General features: G+C 41.1%; 1 protein-coding gene across 1 annotated transcript in view; it reads left to right on the top strand.

Annotated features, from left to right (window-relative positions):
- The window catches only part of EFCAB6 (EF-hand calcium binding domain 6), a 157,965-nt gene that overhangs the window by 44,115 nt on the left and 89,453 nt on the right, over window positions 1–24,397 (top strand). The window contains exons 7-11 of the mRNA XM_054037841.1: window positions 815–933; window positions 4,046–4,173; window positions 5,901–6,049; window positions 18,414–18,524; window positions 18,781–18,901. Of these exons, the coding sequence (XP_053893816.1) occupies window positions 815–933; window positions 4,046–4,173; window positions 5,901–6,049; window positions 18,414–18,524; window positions 18,781–18,901 (628 nt within the window). The remainder of the gene's footprint in view (window positions 1–814; window positions 934–4,045; window positions 4,174–5,900; window positions 6,050–18,413; window positions 18,525–18,780; window positions 18,902–24,397) is intronic.

The raw sequence follows: 24,397 nt of genomic DNA, 5'->3' as shown, positions 1-24,397 counted from the left end.
TTAAACTCTATGCATCTCTGAATTGTACTACAAAATCTCTGCTTTCATTTAAAAAAAATTACATATTTCCAGTGATTAGGAAGATAAATTTGGAAACATCAAGTGAGTGTTGTCTCACATAAACCTTCAGACAACTTGAAACAATAGCTCTGAAAGGTGTGAACTACCCATTGGTTTCAATGGATTGACTTAAATCTAAAGAGGACAACCTAACTGTTCATTCTATTTCACCATTGATTAGCACAAATATTTAGCAAATATGCTCATCCCAATCCCAATTGTTTCTCAAACTGGAAAATTTAATATAAAAATAAATTACACTGGGGATATGGTTCTAATTGTAATATTTATTTCCATATTTAATTAAAAAAAATCAAAATTTTAATTCAAATAAATCTGCTGCAGAATGTCCAGACCATTGGATCTGACTACTGCAGAACCCAGGCACATTGTAACAGAATTTAGGTTCCGTTTGCCATAGATTACACTGGGATTTGATTAAGAATTTCCATAGTTTTCTTACGTAATTGAAAGAATTTCTGTGCACATCTATTAAAATTTATATTCAGGTACATGGTCAGCCAAATCACATGGTAGCGTGGCATTGAGTAATAGTATGCAGACAACTCACACACCACATATATAAACTCTGGGGGAAATAATACAATATGTATATGCAAAAAATGCCACCTCTCCTCTCTTAATTTTTACATAATATTCTGTAAAGATCATATATGTTTATTTCCCAACGTTTCACTACAGATTTGGCAGAGAATAATGTTGTTCACTGAAAGGAGTTGCTTTTTTTTTCCAGACTGTGGAATCATTCCTGTGTTGGTAAAACGAATACATTGGATTATAAAGAATTTCTGAAGAACCTTGGTATAAATATGGGTACAGTTAAGAAAAATGCAACAGAAAACCAACGCCTAGGTAGGTGCTCACAAGGAGAATATATAGTGTAGGCTTTGGGAAAGTGAAGTTTTCACTTGGGGCCTGATCTTACTCCTTCTGAAATCAATGGGAGTCTTTCAATGAGAGTTGGATTGGGCCCTTACATGGCAACTTTAGTCTGGAATTTTCAAAGAAGCCCAAGACAACTATGTGCCATTTAGGTGACGGTCTCTCTTAGAGTGGTTTGAAAAGCTTAGCCACAGTGTATCAACATTACTCATAGGCCAAGGTTTCAAAAAGTGACACCCAAGTGCATGTGTAAAAAGTACAGTCACAGTTGAAACTCATTTGCTGCAATTATGCATTTAGATTGTAGGAGTTCATGTACAAATAACTATTGGAGTACTGTGCTTAATGTGGTTGTATGTACAATCAAAGGGCTGCACGCTCGGTCATGTTTTTTGTGCATCACCTTCTGGTCTTCATTTTTGAAAATATGTCCCATAATGTATATCAGAGTCTATGGACTTTTGAATGCATTTTAAGAAGAGGATACTGTCAGTATGTTTTTTATCATTTAAAAATAATAATAATGTTTGCATTAACCCCTTAGAAGCTTGTAACTAAAATCTGTTTCTTTAAAAACCTATTTTTCTACATCATGTATGCAGATGGGTTTGTTGTTGTAGGGTTACTTGCAAGTGCTGGCCTTCCTGCCAAGTGAGTTTTCATTTCTCTTTGTTTAAAAAAAAAATAGTATTTAAACGTTATACCGGGGGGGGGGGGGGGCGAGCCAATAAAGAATTACACAGACTTTGCAACCCGAAGAAAAGACCGTAAGCTAAATTTTAAGCCTACCAACTTGAAACATTGCCCCTTTCACTTCTACTATTCAGACTTAATACTTCACAAAGAGTCACAAAACAGCAAATTAACCTTTCACAGTTGTCTAGAAAAGCCTGGCCAACAGTCATAGTACTGAACTGATCCACTGCCTGAGAAAAAGTCTTCCATTGGGTAGTGGGACTTATTTCTAAACCAACATTAAATGAATGGCCTGATTTTCAAAGGGGCTGAGTGTATGTCCTTCTGATGTCTTTATAGACAGCAATCATATCTTCCATCAGTCTTTGTTTTGTTAGGCTAAACAAGTCAAGCTCCTTAAGTCACCTCTCGTAAGGTAGCGTCTCCATTCCGCTGATCTTCCTAGTAGCCCTCCTTTGCACCTGTTCCAGTTTGGATTCATCTTTCTTAAACATGGGAGACCAGAATTGCATATACTATTACAAATGAGGTCTCACCAGTGCCTCGTACAATGATAATAACACTTCCCTGTCTCTACTGGAAATACCTTGCCTGATGCATCCTCAGATTGCATTAGTCTTTTTCACTACTGCATCATGTTGGCAACTCATAGTCATCCTGTGATTGACCCATACATCCAAGCCTTTCTCCTCCTCTGTCGCTTCCAACTAATATGTCCCCAGCTGATAGCAAAAGTTCTTATTATTAATTCCTAAGTGCATGACCTTGCACTTTATACTATTAAATTTCATCTGTTTCTATTACTCCAGTTTTCAAGGTCATCCAGATTTTCTTGTATGATATTTTGGTCCTCCTCTGTATTGGGAAAACCTCCCAACTTTGTGTCATCTTCAGATTTTATTAGCGCACTCCCACTTATTGTGCCCAGGTCATTAAGGAAAATGTTAAATAAGATTGGTCCCAAGACAGATCCCTGAGGAACTCCACTAGTAACCTCCCTACAGCCTGACAGTTCACCTTTCAGTATGACTGGTTGTAGTCTCCCCTTTAACCTGTTTCATAAACACCACTTTACCACACTGACTCACTGGGTGATATTTGACAAGGAACTTAACTTCTGTTTGTCAGGTTCCCCATCTCTAACATGTGGATAAATATACTTACCCCCTTTGTAAAGTGCTTTGAGACTCAAGGCCTTGTCTACACACAGATGATGTAAAAATAGATTTAGCTAAACCAGTTTTAAAACGTTTAAAAAAAAATTAGTTAAGCCTTGTAGGCACTTCCACTGGTTCAAAACTGGTTTATATCACCTACCTCACAAGAAAAACTGATATAAGCCTGCTTTAAATTGAATTAAGAGGGCTCACATAGATTTTTGCACCAGTTTAATTAAATCGATTTAAAAACATGCCCTTGGTTAATCAGGTGCGACTTTGTGAGTTGACCAGGCCTACTGATGAAAAGCATTACGCAAGTATTAACAGTTGTCACTTTTATTTATTTATGGCCAGATTCTGATACTTTTGCTCATGTTGAAAAGCACCTTACTTCATGAGTTGTCCTATTGAAATGGAGTACTCCAGGAGTAAGATGCTACTCAGTGTGAGAAGGGGCGTCAGAATCTGGGCCATGTCTAGCACAGTGATCACATTTGGTGCTATACAATGATCAAAATATGCCAGACATATAGCAGAGCTCTTGCCTTGAAGAATTTACATTCTAAAAGCACAGTGTAGATAATATAGAGCACAATACAGTTCAGAGAAAGCACAAAGTGGGATGGTGATTGTTCTAGCTCGAATGCTTCACAGGAAAGTTTTTTGATGGGGAGGGCACTTGGCATATATTAACTAAAGGCTCTTTCAAGGGCTGTGGGCAGTATGAAAGAGCACAAATTTAGGAATATGTGAAAGAAACAAAGGGAGCAGTCAAGAGAAACCAGTGTCTTTCAAAGTTAGTAGGCATGTTTGCTGTCCGAGATCTGTGAGTGGGTTGTCATTCATATACTGAAAATGTGTTTTCAAGGGCCTAATTGCTCTGTAACAATATTGGTAAAGAGATAAAACTATCAGAATACTCTGTGATATTACATGCAAATAAGAGTATTTGTTAAGATTGTATGCTACATGAATTAATTCTCCTAAAGAAAAGTGAAGATAAAAAGCACTATTATAAATGCTAAGCTTTGTGCCTATTATTCTTCCCTAGAAATCCAGTCTGAGAAATACAAATCAGTTGTATTTTGGACTTATCTTAATATTTTACATAAAGACTTCTCTAATGATTTAACAAGAAATGGTCTTCAAAAAGAAATCCAGTTACTTTTATTTCTTTGAAGATGCCAATAGCAGTGACTTTGCTAAAATGAAGTTTTCCTTACCAGCACCGAACTGGGAGGAGACACAGGACAAGATGCCAAAACAGAATAAGCTGTCACTACAGACTTCACCAGCTGAGGGTAGTTTGATAGAATGCACACTAGATGACATAGAGATGGCTTTTAGGAAAAAGGTAAGAGAGTCCTTAATGTGTCTGAATACTTTGAAATATGGAGGGGTTGAGCCAGGCGTCACACAGAAAGGAGATTACACAGAAAGTTTTGGTGTTCAACATACAAATTAATAATAATTGTGTTGTTTTTTTAAAAAGCCCTTAATAGAAATGGCAGTTTTGTTTTTCATTGCACTTTCTAAAGGTCTCATATCTTGTTTGTCAGGTTCATAGCTTTAAAAAATGTATATAAATACCTAGGAAAACACCACTTTTCTAGATGAAAACAAAATAAAAATATTGAAACTGGATGGGTCAGGCAAATCATACATGAATCTATCACTTCTCACTGCTAGATCACTTGCCTGAATCCCAACCCAGCTCAGGAATGATTAAAAGTTGTCATCATTTGGCAATTATTTCATGAGCTACATGAAATAAGCTAGTGGCCTAAGTGCAGTCCCTAGTTCGATATGTGTGAAGCTCATAAATGGCACCCATGTTAAGGGTCGAATGGGCATGGAGAAGGAATTAACTCCTTATGCCTTGAGGGGATCCTTCCAGAGCATGGTAGAAGGACAACATGGGGGATCTTGCACTGCCACTTCCATACATACGTTCTACCTATTTTGTGGATAGAGGAATAGAATCCAAATCTCCTGAGAGTCAGTTCTGTCCTTTAACCTCAAGAACCTCTCTCCGCTCTCAGAAGGCTATAGTGAAAGTAAGGGGATGGGACTATGGACCAGAGTTAGTGTTTTAGTACAAATCCAGCTATACAAGCCTATAACTGTACTTCCTCAGCCTTGAAGTGATTGGAGAGTTCTAGCAGGCTGGAGGTCAGCAGGCACTAAGGCTGCAGGGACATCACCTGACCTTCTTTCCCCTTTAGTTCTTGATTCTGAAGTCAGGGTAGGTCCTCCTGAGCCACACAGATTGATGCCTGGGTTGGTGGCTGGGTACATCTCATCACCCTGTAAACCCTATCAGCCCATGATATTTATTTTGGACTTCCTGAAGTCTCTCCATACATTATCTCTGCCCTGTGATGTCTGCAGTTTTCATTTAGCAGTAAACAGTTTAGAAAAAGGTAGGATAAAGCACCAAAAAGGGTGATGGAAAGCCCCAGGAATGTTTGTACTATTCAACACACAGTACTGACTGAACTTTTGGTGAATAAAACCAATCTTCCTGCTGTTTTATTATCCTTACTGAAATTTGCAGTAAGTCCCATAAGCAAAACCACATTCCCCTAGTTTCTATGCAACAGCCCATGAACTAAAAGAATAACCAAAGAAATGTGCAATATGTTTATATAACAGGTATATTAACCATTCTGTTTCTTATAACATTTCTTCTAGCATTCATTATGATCCATTTTAATAAAGAGGAGCTTGGTACTGAGTTACAATAGGGTTGTCTTTAAAAGTATATTAAAACAGATGTATCAAGCAGGCAGATCCACCAATATTTTTAGCCCTGAATTTTGAGGTAGAGTTATTATATGTGCTATCTTTCTGTGAGAAACTTGTCTGCCTTGTCACTTGAGTCTCTGTGATTGGGAAATACTGTTTTGTAGTGAGCCTATTAATTAAACATCTGACAGTCAGAGCTTGCCATGGTAACCTATTTGATCAGTTTACAGAGAAGAACATTTGAAAAGGTCTTGTAAAAAATACATTATTGTTTTAAAAACTTCATGAGCTTGTTTTTTCTGAACAAAACACCGTAAATTGTATTCATTTCAGCTGTACTCAACCTATCAGGACATTGAAAAAGCCTTCAGAGCATTTGATGTCAGTCAGAGTGGATTTGTGTCTTTGGATTACTTAAAGTCAGTCATAAATGGCTTTATATTTCCATTACCAAATGGAACTTTTCAAGAGCTAATGAATAGGTAAGAGTCATATTGTTTTCTTTAGAGACATTTTTTAGCATTGCAACCTCATAACTTGATTATTGCTTTTTGTGACTTCCTTTGTTAATTTGCCTCATTTGTGAGTGTGTTGCAGCGTGTATGGAACAGTATGTAAAATCTGATAGAACTAGCTAGATCAAGGGTTCTCAAACTGGGGGTTGGGACCCCTCAGGGGATAGCGAGGTTATTACATGGGGGGTTGTGAGCTGTCAACCTCCACCCGAAACCCTGCTTTGCCTCCAGCATTTATAATGGTGTTAAATATATAAAAAAGAGTTTTTAATTTATAAGGGGGGGTCACACTCTGTGGCTTGCTATGTGAAAGGGGTCACCAGTACAAAAGTTTGAGAACCACTGAGCTAGAGGGCCATGTTTGCAGCAGTAAGGTAGGCAGGCACAATAGAGTGACAACCTTCACTCAGAATTGCCTTCTATTTGTTTGTCATTTTATATTTAGTTTCCTAGTGGGAAGGGTACTCACTTTCATTCAAGTAAATACTGGTACTTTAAGAGGAATTTACTGTATAAAAATAATCAGAACTGAAAAATAACTAAGGTTTAATCCTGGGCATGTTCAGAACCTAATACTCAAATTTCAATCTTTGTTTTTTTCCAAAATGCCTTTTAGGTTCAGATCATTATTATTATTACTTTTCTTAATTATTTCTTTGTTAGACATTAACTATGTGGTCAGCATTATATAAGAAAACAATTGAAGACAGTCTCTGCCCTGAAGAGCATACATTTTACTTATAGGTTTTAGTCAAATTTAGGACAAACACTGTGAATTGAGGGCAGTATGATAGTACCTTGACACCAATGGCAGTTACCTGTGTTGACTGAGAGGCTGGTGGCTGCTGGTTCCTGAAAAAGATTTTGATCTTGGCTGGGCTACATCTTGGCAAAAGGCATTTGAAACTTACTTTTAAATGTAAAAAAATGTGCTACTTACTTTATCCCAGAAATAAGGGATGGGGCGAATTACTGGAAGAGCAGCTTGACCAGTATTACCACTTTATTACCATGTTTGTGTGCTTCAAGCTTGCACTTTTTAAGTGTACTTCTGTTTAAAGGGTTAAATGAAAGTATGAAGTACAGCATACCTTCAATGGAACTTACTAATGCTAACCACTTTGATTATGTAGTGGTCATCAGTAATCACTATAGGATTAACTATAGGAACACTGGGGAGCTAGATGATGTAGTGATGTCACTTCTGGACAACTGAATTTAAATAAAATTAAGACAAAACTCTTCTGAATTTGGGGGGGGGGGGGGCGGGGGCATTGCAAAACTAGAACCTGAACTGGACTGAGAGAAGGGCAAATCAGGCCAGCTCCTAGATTAAAACCCAGGTACTAGTTCAGGTTAACCAGACACTGCAGCATTATGGCCAGAATTCAGATACTGTGGTGATAAGCATGATATAGAAGTGATAGATGGATACAAAAGGATTTTTGGGACTCAATCTGCCCTCAGGGACCTGTGTTAGGTTAAAGGAAATCTTTCAAAATCTAATTTCTTTGGACCTGATTTGAGTTCAAATGGAGCTAGCCAACTCCCCAAGCCCACATTTCCCATTTAAAGCTAGAATATGGACATTCTTCGGTATTTTGGTTCAATCTGGACCCACACTTATACACAGAGACCAAAACCTGCAAGAGGAAAATAGCCAGAGGATAGCCTATATTCACAGGCAGCAGTGCTAAGAGCATATGGAAAATCAAAGAGGAAGGGGAGAAGAACAACTTAACTTTTTAACTAGCTCTTTAACAAAAACGGAGATTGCTTGAGTCTTAAATAGTGGTGCAAGGCACACAAGTCAGTTCTTACTGAGAATGTGAGCGAAGCAGAAACCAGATCATGTGTTACTATTTAAAGATTCCATAACATAGTTTATATAATTAAACTCATTTATGTGAAAGTAAGATCATCCCTGAAAATAATCAGTTGGATTTTTTTCTTGTATGTACTAGTTAACTTTAAAGGCCTCACTGCAGATATACATTTTATATCAGCAGGTGCTGTAAGAGAGTATCATCTGCAGTAACTATATTGCTTTGTGCATTCAACAGATAAATCTGATTTGCTTCTAGTCATTCACAATGCGACATAACAATGATCAACTATTACTTTGTCAAAAAATATTGCTATTATAGTTTCTTCAGTTCATGTCATTCGCTAGTATTAAATCTTAAAGTAAATCTTGCTCTTAAACACAAGCACATAATGGAAAGATTTCTACATGCATTTTTCCTTTGGAGTTTTCTCTAGACATTGACAAAATATAGTGTCACTTTAATGATGCTATAAACAGAAATATTCCAACCTACATATATCATATCTTTCAGGTGATATTTCTCAGATAAGGTAATTCAAAAGATGCACCAGTGTGAAAACAACCACAGAGCTTTCTCATAGTTATGTTGCTGTAGTAATGTATATATGGCTTCATGTAGGCTGATAATAAATATAAGAATAACTAATAGGGAATGTTGTATGATGTAAAGATTAAAATGATATTTAAATATTGTTGTAATAAGGTTCACTCACTACTGGGACAACTTGTGACTGGATCTGGGGATCAGCTCTTGCCTGATCTGGTCCTCCTTTCTATTGGTTTCTCACTTCCTGGGCTTTCTCTCTTTCTGGGACTTGGGGTGCTCCCTCTTCATGACCTGCCCAGAGGACTAAGTCACTAGTTAGGCTTCCCCTTCTGGGGGTCAAAATCCCACTAGACAAGCTATCCATATGCCCTGCCAGGCAGTTTTCTGGTCTAAGTCCACATCCAGGGCCACTTTCCCAGTGGCTGGCAGAGTAACCCAAACCCACCCATTACTCCGGGTTCCAGCTGAGGGACCCTATGCCTAGCAACCACCATCTAGTCAATCTCAGACCCTGTTGCTATTTCCTTGGGTTCCTTCCTATCTCACTTCTCTATCTCCTGGCTCATTTCTGAATTTGCCAACTTGAGCTTCCTTTCCTCCCAGTGGCTACTCCACCACGCTTGGTTTCTTGCCTGACTCTGTAGTTCAGGGCAGGATCCCAGGGCTTACTTTCCTCCTAGAACTCCTCCTGGTCCATGGCCAATTCCCTTTCTCGCTAAACAGTGACCACAGAGTTCATCCCTGACCTGCCTCTCGCTCTCAACTTCCTGGCTTTGTACAAGTCCAGCTTGCCCCTGCCCAGCTGGGCTTCATTTTCAGTTAGACTTTATCTGTCCCTGGCTTTCCTGCAGGTGAAACATATAAATTTAATTGTCCCTTTTTAATCTGCTCAGGTCTTATCCACATTAGATGGGGCAGGGAACTATTTATAGATAACAACACATGACAGTGTTTTATGATTCTTCTAAATATCTGCATGTCTTAAACCTCAGGGGTGAAATCCTGGGTCCATTGATGTCAATGGCGTTTTTGTCATTGACTTTAATGGGGCTAGAATTTCACCCCTGAACCTAAGAATTCATCTCTCACAATATTTACCCTTGCAGCAAGATCAAATATATTGTAAACACACCATTCATATTTACTTAATTTCAAAGGATATCACTCTTTAGTCCCAAATTCCCTACATTTCACACAAATTCGGTGTCCCATCATTTTTACTTTTGAAACGCCTTTGCATCAGAAATAAAAATGAATGGAACAAAGATTACAGGAAGAGCTATTTATGCTGAACAAAGGAATCCCACCACATTTTAATTTTCCTGCATGAATAATATTTTTTTGTCTTATGTTTATTTTGGGTCTTTGCCACGCATGTCCCTTGACAGGTGGAGAAGTATGAGTGAAGGATACTCTTGTTGTCTGTTCCAAAGACCAAATGTTCCATGACCAGAACAAACACTTTCCTAGTGCGGGGCCTTCTCTTATGCAACTCACTCCTCTGGTGAGATGCCAGACCCCAATTTAGCAGCCTTCACTCAGGTCATGATGGAAATCATGCTTACTTGGTCAAGCTTTCAGTGAACTTAATATCTGTTTGAAAGAGTGAGGGCAATTTGGCTGCAGATATTTCCTGGTCCTGACAACAGTGTTTGTAGTTTTAAGCTACCCTTTTTGGTTAGCTTGGTGTCTGATTTCCATGATTTAATATTTTTGTAAAGATTCCAGATGCTAGGCAATGGTGCTTAAAAATTCTTAAACACTCTTAAACATATGGTATTTTGTAATGGATGACTAATAGACCATAAATCTGGTTTTACCCAATACTCATGCTATTACAATCTTCATCAAACAATGTCCCCCTTTTTATAATATTTATATTCTAGGTAATTAAAAGAGGACATAATGGAAGATGAATTTCTAAAATTCCTGTAAAATTATGAAAATTTTTAAAACAAAATTAGTTTAATATATAAGGCCCACTGGATAGAACACTATACTGAGACTCTGGAGACCTGGGTTCTGTTCCTAGCTCTGCCACTGGCCTGCTGGGTAACCTTGGGCAAGTCATTTTACCTCTCAGTTTCCCATCAGTAAAATAAACTTCTTTTTCTTCTTTGAGTCATGTCCCTATGGGTGATGCACTGTAGCTGTGCTAGCATCCCTGCGCTGCTGATCAGATCAGTGTCCTTTAGGCCTGCACATGCCCTGTCTCTACTTGTGCTGCACCACGAGGCTATTCAGTGCGCATGGGTTAAACCGCCTCAGTTTCTTCTCAGCTGCCCCTGGCTAGAGACAGCTATTTGAAGTCCATTAGGACCATTACTTTTCATTTTGCATTTCTATAGTTAGCCTCATAGTACTTAGTTGTAGTTGTAGTTCTAGTTGTAGTTTTTTTTTCTCTTTTCTTATCTTTTCTCCCTAAAAAAAAAAAAGAGAGAGACTTTATTTTTTTTCTGCTATTTTCCTCGTTGGGGACCCTTCCCCCAACTGGTTATGCTCAGTTCACCAGGCTTCAAGCAGTGTCTCTCTTGCAAAGAGGTGATCTCTGTTGCAGACAAGCATTTCCAGTGCACACGCTGCCTCGGGGAAGGCCACATTCAACAAAAGTGTGGTCTTTGCCAGCAACTCCCATAAGGATAGAGAGCTCAGGCAGAAGGTCATCTTCATGGAGACAGCTCTCCAACCCTCTCTGGACCCGTGCCACAAGTCACTTGGCAGACCTGAGTCTTCCCCAAAGCCCTCCATATCCAAAGACTGTGGGCTGAAGAAACAAGCTACTGACCCCTCTCATAAATCATCGTAAAAGGTAGTGGGAACTCCCCACAGTGAGCCCCAAGATAGCTGCAAATGATCTCCGGCATGCATGGTGTTCTCAGTACCATTGGCACCAAGACAGTCTCAGCTCAGTTATCATTGACAAGCCTATGTAGCCAATGGGCATGGGCAGCAAGTCAATGGCACCGAGGGACAAGGACAGGAGGAAGCACTCTGCTGAGAAGGGATTATCGGTATGCAGTGCTCCATTGGTACCATCATCAACACCTCATCCAGCACCAAAGCGACCGGCACTGGCAAGATCCCCATCCCCCCCGGTACCACCAACGGCACCGAATCGGTTGGTACTGCTGGAATTCTGGCACTCAAGAGACCTCCATGTACCTGAGGCACTGGAGGCACCTCCTTTTGGTACTGGGACTGCCTCACTGAGTCTTTGCCCTGCACGGGAGTCTTCCCTGCTGCCTTACCACACTCCCCTGCTCTCTAGTGAGGGCTTGGATAGCAAACTGGAGGATGTGGCATCACAGTACTCCTCCCAAGCTCTTTATGGCTCCCAATATCAACAGGGCCCCCAAGCATACCCTCAGAAGGCCCCACCATCACCATCTTGATATGGCCACCGCTGGGCACCACTACCGACCTCTACACCACCATCAGCCCAGTGGCCATACTGGGATCCTTGGGCTGAATATTGCCACCATGCCTCTCAAGATTCTAGCCCCAACCGAGAACCCTTGAGGCACATCTCTTCAGCTGTGGTATCCAGGGCTTCAGAACCTCCAGAAGTAATCATGGAGGAACAGGAAGGTGATATTAAGGAAGAGGTGACACCGAGAACCATATCCTCCTCCTCCCCGGATGAGGCCATCATGCCTCCCCCACCATCTCTGGCTGATGACTTTCGCCTCTTCCAAGACCTAGGAAAGAGAGTGGCAGACACTCTTCAGATACCACCAGAAAAAGTCAAAGACACCCACCATTGTCTCCTTGACATACTTCATTCATCTTCATCCTTAAAAATCACCCTTCTATTAACGAGGTCATTTTGAACCCTGCAAAAACCATTTGGCAAACCCCAGCATCAGTGGTACCTACCTGAAAGCAGATGGACAAAACGTATTATGTCCCAGTGAGGGAGATTGAATTCCTCTTCTCCCACCATCCACCCAACTCCATCGTGATGGATGCTTTTCATTCCCATGGCCGCCAATACCAGATGAGGTTCACTCCCTACAATAGGGACTGAAAGCATTTGTACCTTTTCGGAAGAAGGCATATTCCTTGTCTATTCTTCAGTTTCAGATTACCAGTTACCAAGCCCTGACTGCGAAATATGACTACATAAATTATTCGAAACTGAATGATTTTATTGAGCAGCTGCCTGAGTTGTACTGTGAGCAATTTAAGGCCATTATTCAAGAGGGACAGCTAGTGGCCAAGACAACGCTGCAGTCTGCTCTCAACACAGCCGACACAGTGGCCAGGTCCATCTCCCTGGCAGTGGAGATGCGATGTGCATCATGACTCCATCTATTGGGCTTCCTGAAGGAGATACAGTGGACTGTGGAAGACCTTCCCATCGAAGGCACTAAGCTCTTCGCAGAGAAGACTGATGCTTCTCTTCACATCCTGAAGGATTCTAGGGCCACTCTGTTCACTGGGCATCTATACACTGGGACAAAAAAAGAGAAAATTCAGTCTGCAGCTCCAGCACAAACCATGGACCTCCCAACACCCAGCTCAGTGATCATTCCAATGTTGGAACAGGGAGGCTTGTTTTTGGCCCTTGACATTCAGGATGCCTACTTTCATATCTCAATCCTACCATCTTACAGACGATTCCTGAGATTCACTCTTCGAGATGTGTCCCTATGAGTGCTCTACAAGCCATCCTCCTCTCCTCTACTTCACAGTTCTTGTCAATGACTCTTTGGTAGAGAAGGAACTGAGGGGGGTTAAGCTGCGCGTGCTGACTAGGCTTGTGATGGGGCCCAAGAAGAGACAGCGCATGTGTGGGCCTAAAGGACACTGCTACTGAAGTTCTCCCATCAGTAGTGTAGGGATGCAAGCACACCTACCATGGAGCACCCAGAGGGGCACGCATCTTGAAGAACCATTGTTACTGCACAAGGTGAGTAACTTCTTCAAGTAATGTCCCTCTGGGTGCTCCACTGTAAGTGTATCTGCGCCCCTGCACCTCTAATCTGAGATGTTAGGTAGCAGTGTCCGTTCTGCCTGCCCATGTGCCCTCTCTGCGTCCTGGTTTGCCTCGAGGCTATATAGCACTGCACGAGCGAACCACTCTCAGTTCCTTCTCAACCACCTTTGGCCTCAAACTGAGTGAGCAGTTGTCTATTCCTTCTCTGCGTCATTAGTATAAGTAGTAGTTATTCTTAGTCTTTTAGTTTCTTTTAATAGTTAAGTTTTCATTTTCCAATTGGGAGGGAAAAAGAAAAAGAACTTTTTGTGTCATGTTTCCTGCTCTTTTTGTGGGTGATTATCCTTACAGGGGCACTTAGTAGTCTAGAGTTTCCGTTTTCCCAGTTAAAAAAAAAATAAATAAAAAATAAAGAAGAAACAAAAAAACTTTCTTCTGCATTCCTAGCCTTTTTGTGGGTGATATCTCCACCCGGGGCATGAACAATTCCCCCAGTTTTAAAAGCATCCTCTCCTGCAAGGAACCAGTTCCAGTAACAGATGGACAATCTCACTGTATCTGGTGCCTTGAAGAGGCATGCATCCCACAGAAGTGCACCTTCTGCCACCAGCTAAAGATGAGATCTCGCATGAACCAGGAGCTGAAGTTAAAACTTCTCCTGGTGGAGGGTGTGCTTTGGTCACCAGCTGACTCTGGTGCTGAAGCTTCTCAAGGACACAGATTGTCCCTGGAGCCTTCAACCTCCAAAGGGATAGACTCGCAAAAAAGCTCAGCAGATTTCCTCCGCAGAGACTTGAAAAAAAGGGCTTTAAGCCCGCAAACAGAGTCTTTCGCCAGCCAGAGGGGTTCCCTGGCATGCTCGGCCACGTTGGTCCAACAGCACCAGCTCTTCGAAGCGTGGTACCCAGAAACAGCAGGGACACTCCAGAAACCCCACTACTCAGTAGCGGGGCCCCAGTACCATGCACGTCTCGACATCCAGAATCACCAATGGCACCAGGACATTTGCCACCAGCACCCTGGTCAGCACCTCCCCTACCCAGTGAAAAGTCTGACAGTGACCAGGATGATGTTATTTCCCTGGCCTCTCACTGTGGTCCACCGTCACAATATCAGGGACCTCCCCAACTACACCTTCATGCCGCCCTTCAATCCTGATACGGTCCTCCCTGGGCACCCCCCAACCCAGGCATCCCCCCCCCAGTGGCCATATTGGAATCCTTGGGCAATGTACAGACCCCATGCTTCTCAAGCATCCAGTGTCTCTCATAGAGAGTCCACCAGACTTTGTCCTACGGCTTCGGTGTCCAGAACCCCAGAACCAGAGGAGAAAACTTTGGAGGGACAGGAGGAAAGGCTCAAAATGGAGGCTACCCACCAGCAAACATTTCCTCATCATCACCAGATGAGGCTATGATGCCCCCTCCTCTATCGCTAGCTGATGATTTTAGATACTTTCAAGACCTTTCTAATAGGGTAGTGGATGAGCTCAAATGGTTGAATGGACACTGCTACCTACAATCTCCAATTAGAGGTGTGGGGCGCAGATACACCTACAATAGAGCACCCTTAACTTCCTCTTACCTTCTTTGTAAACCACTTTGAGATCTATAGATGAAAAGTGCTATATAAGAACTAACTATTTTCTACTAGACATAGAATTGCTTTGGAATCACAAAATCCTGAAGTCTTCACACAGGTTTTAATCCCAGTGAATTCAATGAGTGTTTTGCATATGTAAGATTTCTGGATTTCACCCATGAAAATTAAGGATGGAAAAGACACGTGTTGTTAGGCAGAGCCCAGTATTTAGAAGTGCTGAGCATGTGCAGTTCCCATTGAGGTGTGTGGGAGTTCCAGGTGCTAAGTACATCTTATTCATCCCCTCCCATGATAAAACCCATGGGAAGAGGCTTTGTGGGAGACAATCTCAGTGATGATTAACAAATTTATTTGAGCATAAGCTTCCGTGGGCTACATCATGTCACAGCTAACCTGGTGGCTGAACTTTGTCACTTTGTCTTCACCCACAACTATTTCACATTTGGGGACAATATATACCTTCAAGTCAGAGGCACTGCTATGGGCACCCGCATGGCCCCACAATATGCCAACATTTTTATGGCTGACTTAGAACAACGCTCCCTCAGCTCTCATCCCCTAGTGCCCCTCCTCTACTTGCGCTACATTGATGACATCTTCATCATCTGGACCCATGGAAAGGAAGCCCTTGAGGAATTCTACCATGATTTCAATAATTTCCATCCCACCATTAACCTCAGCCTAGATCAATCCACACAAGCAGTCCATTTTCTGGACACTACTGTACTAATAAGCGATGGTCACATAAATACCACCCTATACCGGAAACCTACTGACCTACATGCCTCTAGCTTCCATCCAGGACACACCACAAGATCCATTGTCTACAGCCAACCTCTAAGATATGACTGCATTTGCTCCAATCCCTCAGACAGAGACAAGCACCTACAAGATCTCTATCAAGCATTCTTAAAACTATAATACCCACCTGCTGAATGAAAAAACAGATTGACGGAGCCAGACGAGTACCCAGAAGTCACCTCCTACAAGACAGGCCCAACAAAGAAAATAACAGAATACCACTAGCTGTCACCGTCAGTCCCCAACTAAAACCTCTCCAGCGCATCATCAAAGATCTACAACCAATCCTGAAAGATGATCCCTCACTCTCACAGATCTTGGGAGACAGACCTGCCCTCGCTTACAGACAACCCCCCAACCTGAAGCAAATACTCACCAGCAACCACACATCACTGAACAAAAACACTGACCCAGGAACCTATCCTTGCAACAAAGCCCGATGCCGACTCTGTCCACATATCTATTCAAGTGACATCATCATAGGACCTAATCACATCAGCCATACCATCAGGGGCTCGTTCACCTGCACATCTACCAATGTGATATATGCCATCATGTGCCAGCAATGCCCCTCTGCCATGTACATTGGCCAAACCTGACAGTCTCTACGCAAAAGAATTAATGGACACAAATCTGACATCAGGAATCATAATACTCAAAAACCAGTGGGAGAACACTTTAACCTGTCTGGTCATTCAATGACAGACCCGTGGGTGGCTATTTTACAACAGAAAAGCTTCAAAAACAGACTCCAACGAGAAACTGCTGAACTCGAATTGATATGCAAATTAGACACAATCAATTTAGGTTTGAATAAAGACTGGGAATGGCTGAGCCATTACAAACATTGAATCTATCACCCCATGTAAGTACTCTCACACTTCTTATCAACTTGTCTGTACTGGGCTATCTTGATTATCACTTCAGAAGTTTTTTTTCCTCTTACTTAATTGGCTTCTCAGAGTTGGTAAGACAACTCCCACCTGTTCATGCTCTCTGTATGTGTGTGTATATATATCTCCTCAATATATGTTCCACTCTATGCATCCGAAGAAGTGGGATGTAGCCCACAAAAGCTTATGCTCAAATAAATTTGTTAGTCTCTAAGGTGCCACAAGTACTCCTGTTCTTTTTGCGGATACAGAATAACACAGCTGCTACTCTGAAATCAGTGATGATTGTTTTTCAACGATTCTACTACATCATCTAATTGGGGTGGAAATTCTCTATCCTGCAGAAAAGGAAGCCTGCCGTCAAACTGTGTGGATCCTCAGGGATCCATGCTGATTCCCTGTGCTGCTACATCAGCTCTGGCCCCTAGTAGCCATGCTGTGCTCTCCCCAGCTCCCTGGCACCATGGCAGTTGCCCTCTGAGGTGTTGAGGTAGCTGAAGAATGGGGTAGTCAGCCACATGGAAAGGGCCTCTGTTTGTGAGGATCTTGGGGACAATAATGCAGACCAAGATCCATCTGTTTGCTTGTTTCCAATGTAGAATTGTTCCCTACAGTGTACTTTTGCATGATTTATAGAACCACAGAAATGTGACATGGGAAAGATCTCAGTTAGGGGTTGAAAATATCAGTTGGCTGCGTCTTAATTTGAAAGATAATCTGTTATTTCCTATCTGATTATTGTTTCAGACAAATATTATGATTATGAAACTATTTCCCCCAGTTTTTTTAATAAACTTTCCCTCAAGCCAGTGAACTGTGGTGTATATGTTACACCTGTAAGTGGGTTAATTTTGAAAAAAAGTCAGCTTTAAGAAGAACTGGATAGAAAAACTGTTCTACCCTCAGGTTTTGATCAGCCAATGAATGATTGTTCTGATGGTGTAATTCTTCCAACTTGGAATTTCATTGGCTGAGCTTGATAAACTTAATGAACTTCTGAGGATGGATTTTTTTGTGGGAGCTCCACAAAAGTCTTTCCACTATTTGTTGTCCTGTTAACCCCTTATTCCATTTTATTGTTGTTTAAACCTCACCTTGGTAGTCATGCTCCAAACACAGCATAACCCCATTCTAACAGGCTTCAGGAATAGATATTTAAAACTTTGTTGAAATGAGTAAAGCAGTGAGTCATCACATTTTTTCTAAATAAATTGGTGACAGTGCTTAAAAGACACCATCTAATTTAGGAACGTGTTTTGCCACACTTACTTAGGGCTTCATCCTGCACTACTGAAGTTAAATGGGAGCTACTGACTTCAAGGGGAGCAAAATCAAGCCCTCACTGATTTCAAAGGGATTATTCACAGAGTAAAATACTACTCAACATGAGTGAAGTTGACAAAATCTGGCCATTAATGCCTTATAAATGCATTCTAACACTTCTAAATTTAAGGGTTTTCAGTTCGGATAAAACCAGAACCATCTGATCAGGTCTAGTTCTTTCTTCCGTTAGACTGGTGGAACTCAGAAGGGAATTTGGCCCAACTTGTTTTATCGTTGAAATTTGCCACATACTTTTTGTAAAATTTTAAGCTATGTAAACTCAGACTAGATTGCATAAATTTCTGTCACAAGCCGAAATTCTCTCTGGAAAATGTAGTTATAACAGTGTTTACAAAAGGAAGTCTTTTTAAACAGTTCTTACATCTTTGTTTGACCAGATTTGGATTTAAAGCCACAGGTAAAATTGCCTGGCATCAATTTTTAGAGAAATTTCAGGACCCTGTGACATATGAAAATGGACAGACACTTCCTATAAGAAAGAACCACAGGTAAATAGAAAATTACATTTTTTTTGTTTGAGATGTACTTGAACTTGATGGAAAATTATATCTACTGAAATAATTGTTGATTAAATTTACTTCAGGTAATCTTTTGCGGATATTCTCATTATCCATATAAATGTCTAAGCATATTTTTGAGTCCTACTAAGCTTTTGGCCTTAATGAGTTTACATTTTCTCCCTACTCTGAAGAGTAAGAGGATGAGAGATGAGAACATTGTGTCAACCATGTTTTCCTGTTGTAGAGTACACCCAATCAGAGGAATGGATGAAGCTTTCTCAAGTAACAGTATCCTTCTAAAGCTGCGCAGACACATCCAAAATGCATATCCATCACTGAAGCAGGCATTTCTCATGATTGATACAGTAAGAGACCTTATTTTTAACTCTTACAATGCTGAGATGGATGACTTAACACATTCACAAACTGATGCAGCTTTTAACCTCTCAAGCTACCCTCTTGACAGGTACCCAGCAACCTCTCAGATCCCAACCCTCCTGCCAAGCAAGTCTTTCCCTTCATCTGGTTTCCTAACCCTCTCCCAAACATCCTATACCTTCCTCCAATGAATTACTTGCTTTCAGGTGTTGCTGCCTTCCCTTGCCTTCTGTCCTCCACCCTAATAAAAAAAGCCGTGACCACTTACAGTCATAGCAAGTGCTGGAACAAATGTGCTTCACCAAGACTCAAGTCCTGATCCAACTGCCACTTCCCTCTTGCTACCCTCTCGTCATAAATCTGACTTTGCCCCTCCCTCAACTCCTAACAATCCATCCTCACAATATGCCAGGCAGTGCAGCTTTGAAAGCGTGCCAAAGCTATGCTATGCCAGATACAAGGGCATGTTCCTACCAGAGAAAGCGGAAACTGGATGGCAGATTGTGGCTGAGTCACAATCTGCTTCCTAGGCTGCTCCTGGGGGCAACACAACAACATGCTGCCTCATACACAGGGCTCATGGCAAAGCCCGATCTTGTATATACGGCCCGCATTTTTTGTTCCTACATGCAGGACTTTACATTTGGCGGTATTGAAATACATTGTTTGCTTGTGCTTAGTTTACCAAGTGATTCAGATCTCTCTGTATCAGTAATTCACCTCTCCCCCAATCTTTGTGTCATCTACAAACTTATTAGTGATGATTTTGTTTTCTTCTAGGTCATTGATAAAAATATTATGTAACTTGGGGCCAACAACCAATTCCTTGCAGGACCCTACTGGAAACACAGACCCTTGATAGTGATTCCCCATTTACAGTTACATTTTAAAACCTGTTAGTTAGCCAATTTTGAATCCATTTAATGTGTGCCATATTCAATTTCATATCATTCTTGTCTCTTAATCAAAATGTCATAAAAAAGATATCAAGTTCACTTGACAAGATCTATTTTTTCCAAACACCCATCTTGATTGGCATTAATGATATTATCCTACTTCATTTCTTTATTAATCAAGTCCTATATACATGAGGCTAAATAGTCCCCTCCCCCCATGAAAAGCCACAGGTGGGAATGTTTTGATTTTTTTGATTTTTTTTTTTTAGTATCATTCATTTTTTTATGTTTGGGGTTGGAAACTCTCCGTACACTTATTCCATTTACTCTATATAGTTTTTAACCTTTCAGTTGAGTTAATTATATTTTATTTTGTTATTCTTTTTTTCATCTTGTAAACTTATGTGCAACTAAATTCCATAAATTGTAATGCGTTTCTATTGTTAGAACAATTTTAGTATGTTGCTGTACTGTTTTTGTTAATCTCCACATTGTTTATGTTAGTTTTTAGTATTGATTGTCTGTTGTGTCCCAGTTGCTTAAAGGATTGCTAAAGTACAAACTTAAAATGTTCACCTCAGACTTCCAGAGTTCCATGTTGCTGCATTTCCTGTTGTGTGGATAAATTTAGAAATTCAGTCTGGGATCTTTCATGAGCATTACTTTTATTTGTAAAACCCTTTTAAAAAGGATAGTTTGTGATGCTTCTCTGGGCAAGCAATGCAAGCTGTGTGTAGAAGTCTCCTAAATGAAGACACCAAGGCCCAAGAAAAGAAGCTAAAGTGTTTTCTAGCCACCCATGAAACCAGACAGCCTATGGAATTTATAAACATCTCAGAGTGCTCCTGAAGTTGTCATAGGTTCAAAAGAACTGTAGGTAGCTCCAAAATTACACTGTGATCCTGCAAAGATTTATGCACATGCTTAATATTACACAGGAGAAGTCCCATTGATTTTGACTGCAGTTGACATTAAAGACACGCATAAATGTTTGTAGACTCAAATTCTATACCAAGCCATTCTGGAAAATGTTTCAAAGAAGTTTGGAAAATTTCACAAATGCAAATATGCAACTTCTCAAATTTCTCAACTGCCTTATCCAGTTATTCCCAAACTTAAATAAATAAATATCCCTTGGCACATGACCACACATGAGAAATTATAGGCAGAATTATTGCATTTTAGTGAAGTGAGGGAAGGCATTAAAATCAGTATGATAATGTAAAGTAAGTTTGAACCTCAACTACAGAGTCATTGTCACAGCCCCATGCTATACAACATAAATAGAAAATGTGGAACTTGTAAAACATTTCTTGTTTGTGGTCTATAATCTGACAGATGTATAATGTCAGACCTGTGAGATTGACCAGAATCATTCCATTGCATCACTCACTTTCTGCAGCAATATTTTAATCTGATTTTTTTAACAGAATTTGGGCATGCTTTTTATGTCTAGCTCTAGAATGAATGCACTCTTAATAAAGAACTGTCAGTCTATTCTGTTCTATGGTTTTCATGATGTACTGAACTATGTTAAAAAAAGCATTCTTGTCATTTTTGATGGAATGTCATGATATATATGATCCATACACTGGGCTGTGTGATCGTTGCTTTAGTGGACAGATGGAATTTTTTATTACTTTGATTTGCTACAGATTGCTCTTCTTAAATTGTACAGTCTATATTTTTGGATTGGATGAGCAAATAATAGACTGAAAAAATTAAAGCTTTCAGTCTGGTTGACACAAGCAAAATGAGCACTGGGCATATCTTCAGAGGTACTGCTGGCATTTTTTATTACAAATTTTTATATAGATGATATATCACAATTCCTTTCTATATAATTACATAAAAATTGCTCTTTCCCGCTCTGCAGTATAAATTACACACATATATGTTTCAGAGTGGTAGCTGTGTTAGTCTGTATCAGCAAAAACAATGAGGAGTCCTTGTGGCACCTTAGAGACTAACAAATGTATTTGGGCATAAGCTTTCATGCCCAAATACATTTGTTAGTAAAACCCACTTCATCAGATGCATGGAATGGAAAATACAGTAGGCAGGTATATATACACAGTACATGAAAAGATGGGAGTTGCCTTACCAAGTGGGGGTCAGTGTTAACTAGTCAATTCAATTAAAGTGGAAGTGGGCTATTCTCAACAGTAGAATACCAAGGGAGGAAAAATCACTTTTGTAGTGGTAATGAGCAGGGCCGTCCCTAGCTATTCTGGGGCCCTACGCAGTCCCCTTGCGGGGAGGGGGCAGGCCTCCATAGGGGGACCGCGGGGAGAGCTGGCCCCGGGCCACTGTGGGGAGGTCTGGCTTGGGGGGCAGGAGGGAACACCCACTCCCCAGCACTAACCGGCGGTGTGGCTGGGTCGCTGCACTTCCTGCCACCAGTGAGTGCAGGCCCGCCCGGTCCTGGTGCAGTCCTCAGAGGAGTGGTGGCGGGGCGGGGGCAGAGCAGGGTGGGGTTTTGGGGAAGGGGTGGAGTGGGGGTGGGATTGGGGAGGAACAAGGGTGGGAAGAGGTGGGGCTGGGGCGGAGCAGGGGTGGGGGCCATTGGGAAGAGGTGGGGCAAGGGCTGGAGCAGCACACAGCTGCGCAGGGCACCAGGAAAATTTCCCAAATTTCCCTGGTGCCCTATGCAGCTGCGTACTTTGCGTATGGGTAGGGACGGCCCGGATAATGAGGCTAATGTAATCTGGGTGGCCCATTTCAAACAGTTGACAAGAAGGTGTGAGTAACAGTAGGGGAAACTAGGTTTTGTAGTCATACACTCCCAGTCTTTATTCAGGCCCAATTTGATGGTGTCCAGTTTGCAAATTAATTCCAGTTCTGCAGTTTCTCAACGAGCCCCATTGGGTTTGTTGCTAACTCTGTCCGCATATCTATTCAAGGGACATCATAGGACCTAACCACATCAGCCACACCATCAGGGGCTCGTTCACCTGCACATCTACCAATGTGATATATGCCATCATATGCCAGCAATGCCCCTCTGCCATGTACATTGGCCAAACCAGACAGTCTCTACGCAAAAGAATAAATGGACACAAATCAGATGTCAAGAATTATAACATTCAAAAACCAGTCGGAGAACACTTGAATCTCCCTGGACACTCAATAACAGACTTAAAAGTGGCAATTCTTCAACAAAAAAACTTCAAAAGCAGACTCCAACGTGAAACTGCAGAACTGGAATTAATTTGCAGACTGGACACCATCAAATTAGGCCTGAATAAAAACTGGAAGTGGATGGGTCACTACAAAAACTAATTTCCCCATACTAATTTTCCCCTACTGTTACTCACACCTTCTTGTCAACTGTTTGAAATGGGCCACCCTGATTACATTAGCCTCATTACCACTACAAAAGTGATTTTCCTCCCTTGGTATTCTACTGTTGAGAATAGCCCACTTCCACTTTAATTGAATTGTCTCGTTAGCACTGACCCCCCCATTGGTAAGGCAACTCCCATCTTTTCATGTACTGTGTATATATACCTGTCACTCCATGCATCTGATGAAGTGGGTTTTAGCCCATGAAAGCTTATGCCCAAATAAATTTGTTAGTAACTAAGGTGCCACAAGTACTCCTTGTTGTTTTTACATATATGTTTGTGTGTGTATATATACACACACAATCACTACAAAAGAAAGAATTTGCCTAGCAATTTACAAAGAAGAGAGTTTAATTTCCTTCATTGCAGTAGATAGTAATAACACATACCAGCATTAGGGCCCTGATTCAGCAAAGCATTTAATCACGAACTCAAGCACATGCTTATGCGCTTTATTGTAGTGGTCATCAATGAATGAAATTATTTACACAGATACTGATGTTTGTGAGAGCAGAAAGAGAACTCTGGCTGCAGGAGGAATAGCTTCATCCTTAACATCCAAAACTGTTACACATATAGAGATGCATACAGATTTTCAGCTGTTGTAAATCACTGTGGCCCCAGTGAGGTCATTGGAGCTATGCTAATTTACACCAGGTGACAATCTAGCTCATAATTGAAAACATTTTAGAGATTTTAGGTGTCAAATAAACAATCAAAAAGCTCACTGATTGAAGGCTAATATAATATATATTATTTTTTCAATATTATCAAAGCAATGACTAAAAAACAAGTTATCTTTGTGTTTAAGCTTTGTGGAGAAGATGCTTCCACTTATACGGTACATAGAATCATAGAATCATAGAATATCAGAGTTGGAAGGGACCTCAAGAGGTCATCTAGTCCAACCCCCTGCTCAAAGCAGGACCAATTCCCAGCTAAATCATCCCAGACAGGGCTTTGTCAAGCCGGGCCTTAAAAACCTCCAAGGAAGGAGACTCCACCACCTCCCTAGGTAACGCATTCCAGTGTTTCACCACCCTCCTAGTGAAATAGTTTTTCCTGATATCCAACCTGGACCTCCCCCACTGCAGCTTGAGACCATTGCTCCTTGTTCTGTCATCTGCCACCACTGAGAACAGCCGAGCTCCATCCTCTTTGGAACCCCCCTTCAGGTAGTTGAAGGCTGCTATCAAATCCCCCCTCATTCTTCTCTTCTGGAGACTAAACAATTCCAGTT

This window comes from Malaclemys terrapin, chromosome 1 (assembly GCF_027887155.1).
Source record: "Malaclemys terrapin pileata isolate rMalTer1 chromosome 1, rMalTer1.hap1, whole genome shotgun sequence".
NCBI classification, from domain to species: Eukaryota; Metazoa; Chordata; order Testudines; family Emydidae; genus Malaclemys; species Malaclemys terrapin.
Note: the sequence above shows the minus strand (reverse complement) of the source record. Positions and strands in the feature narration are given on the sequence as shown.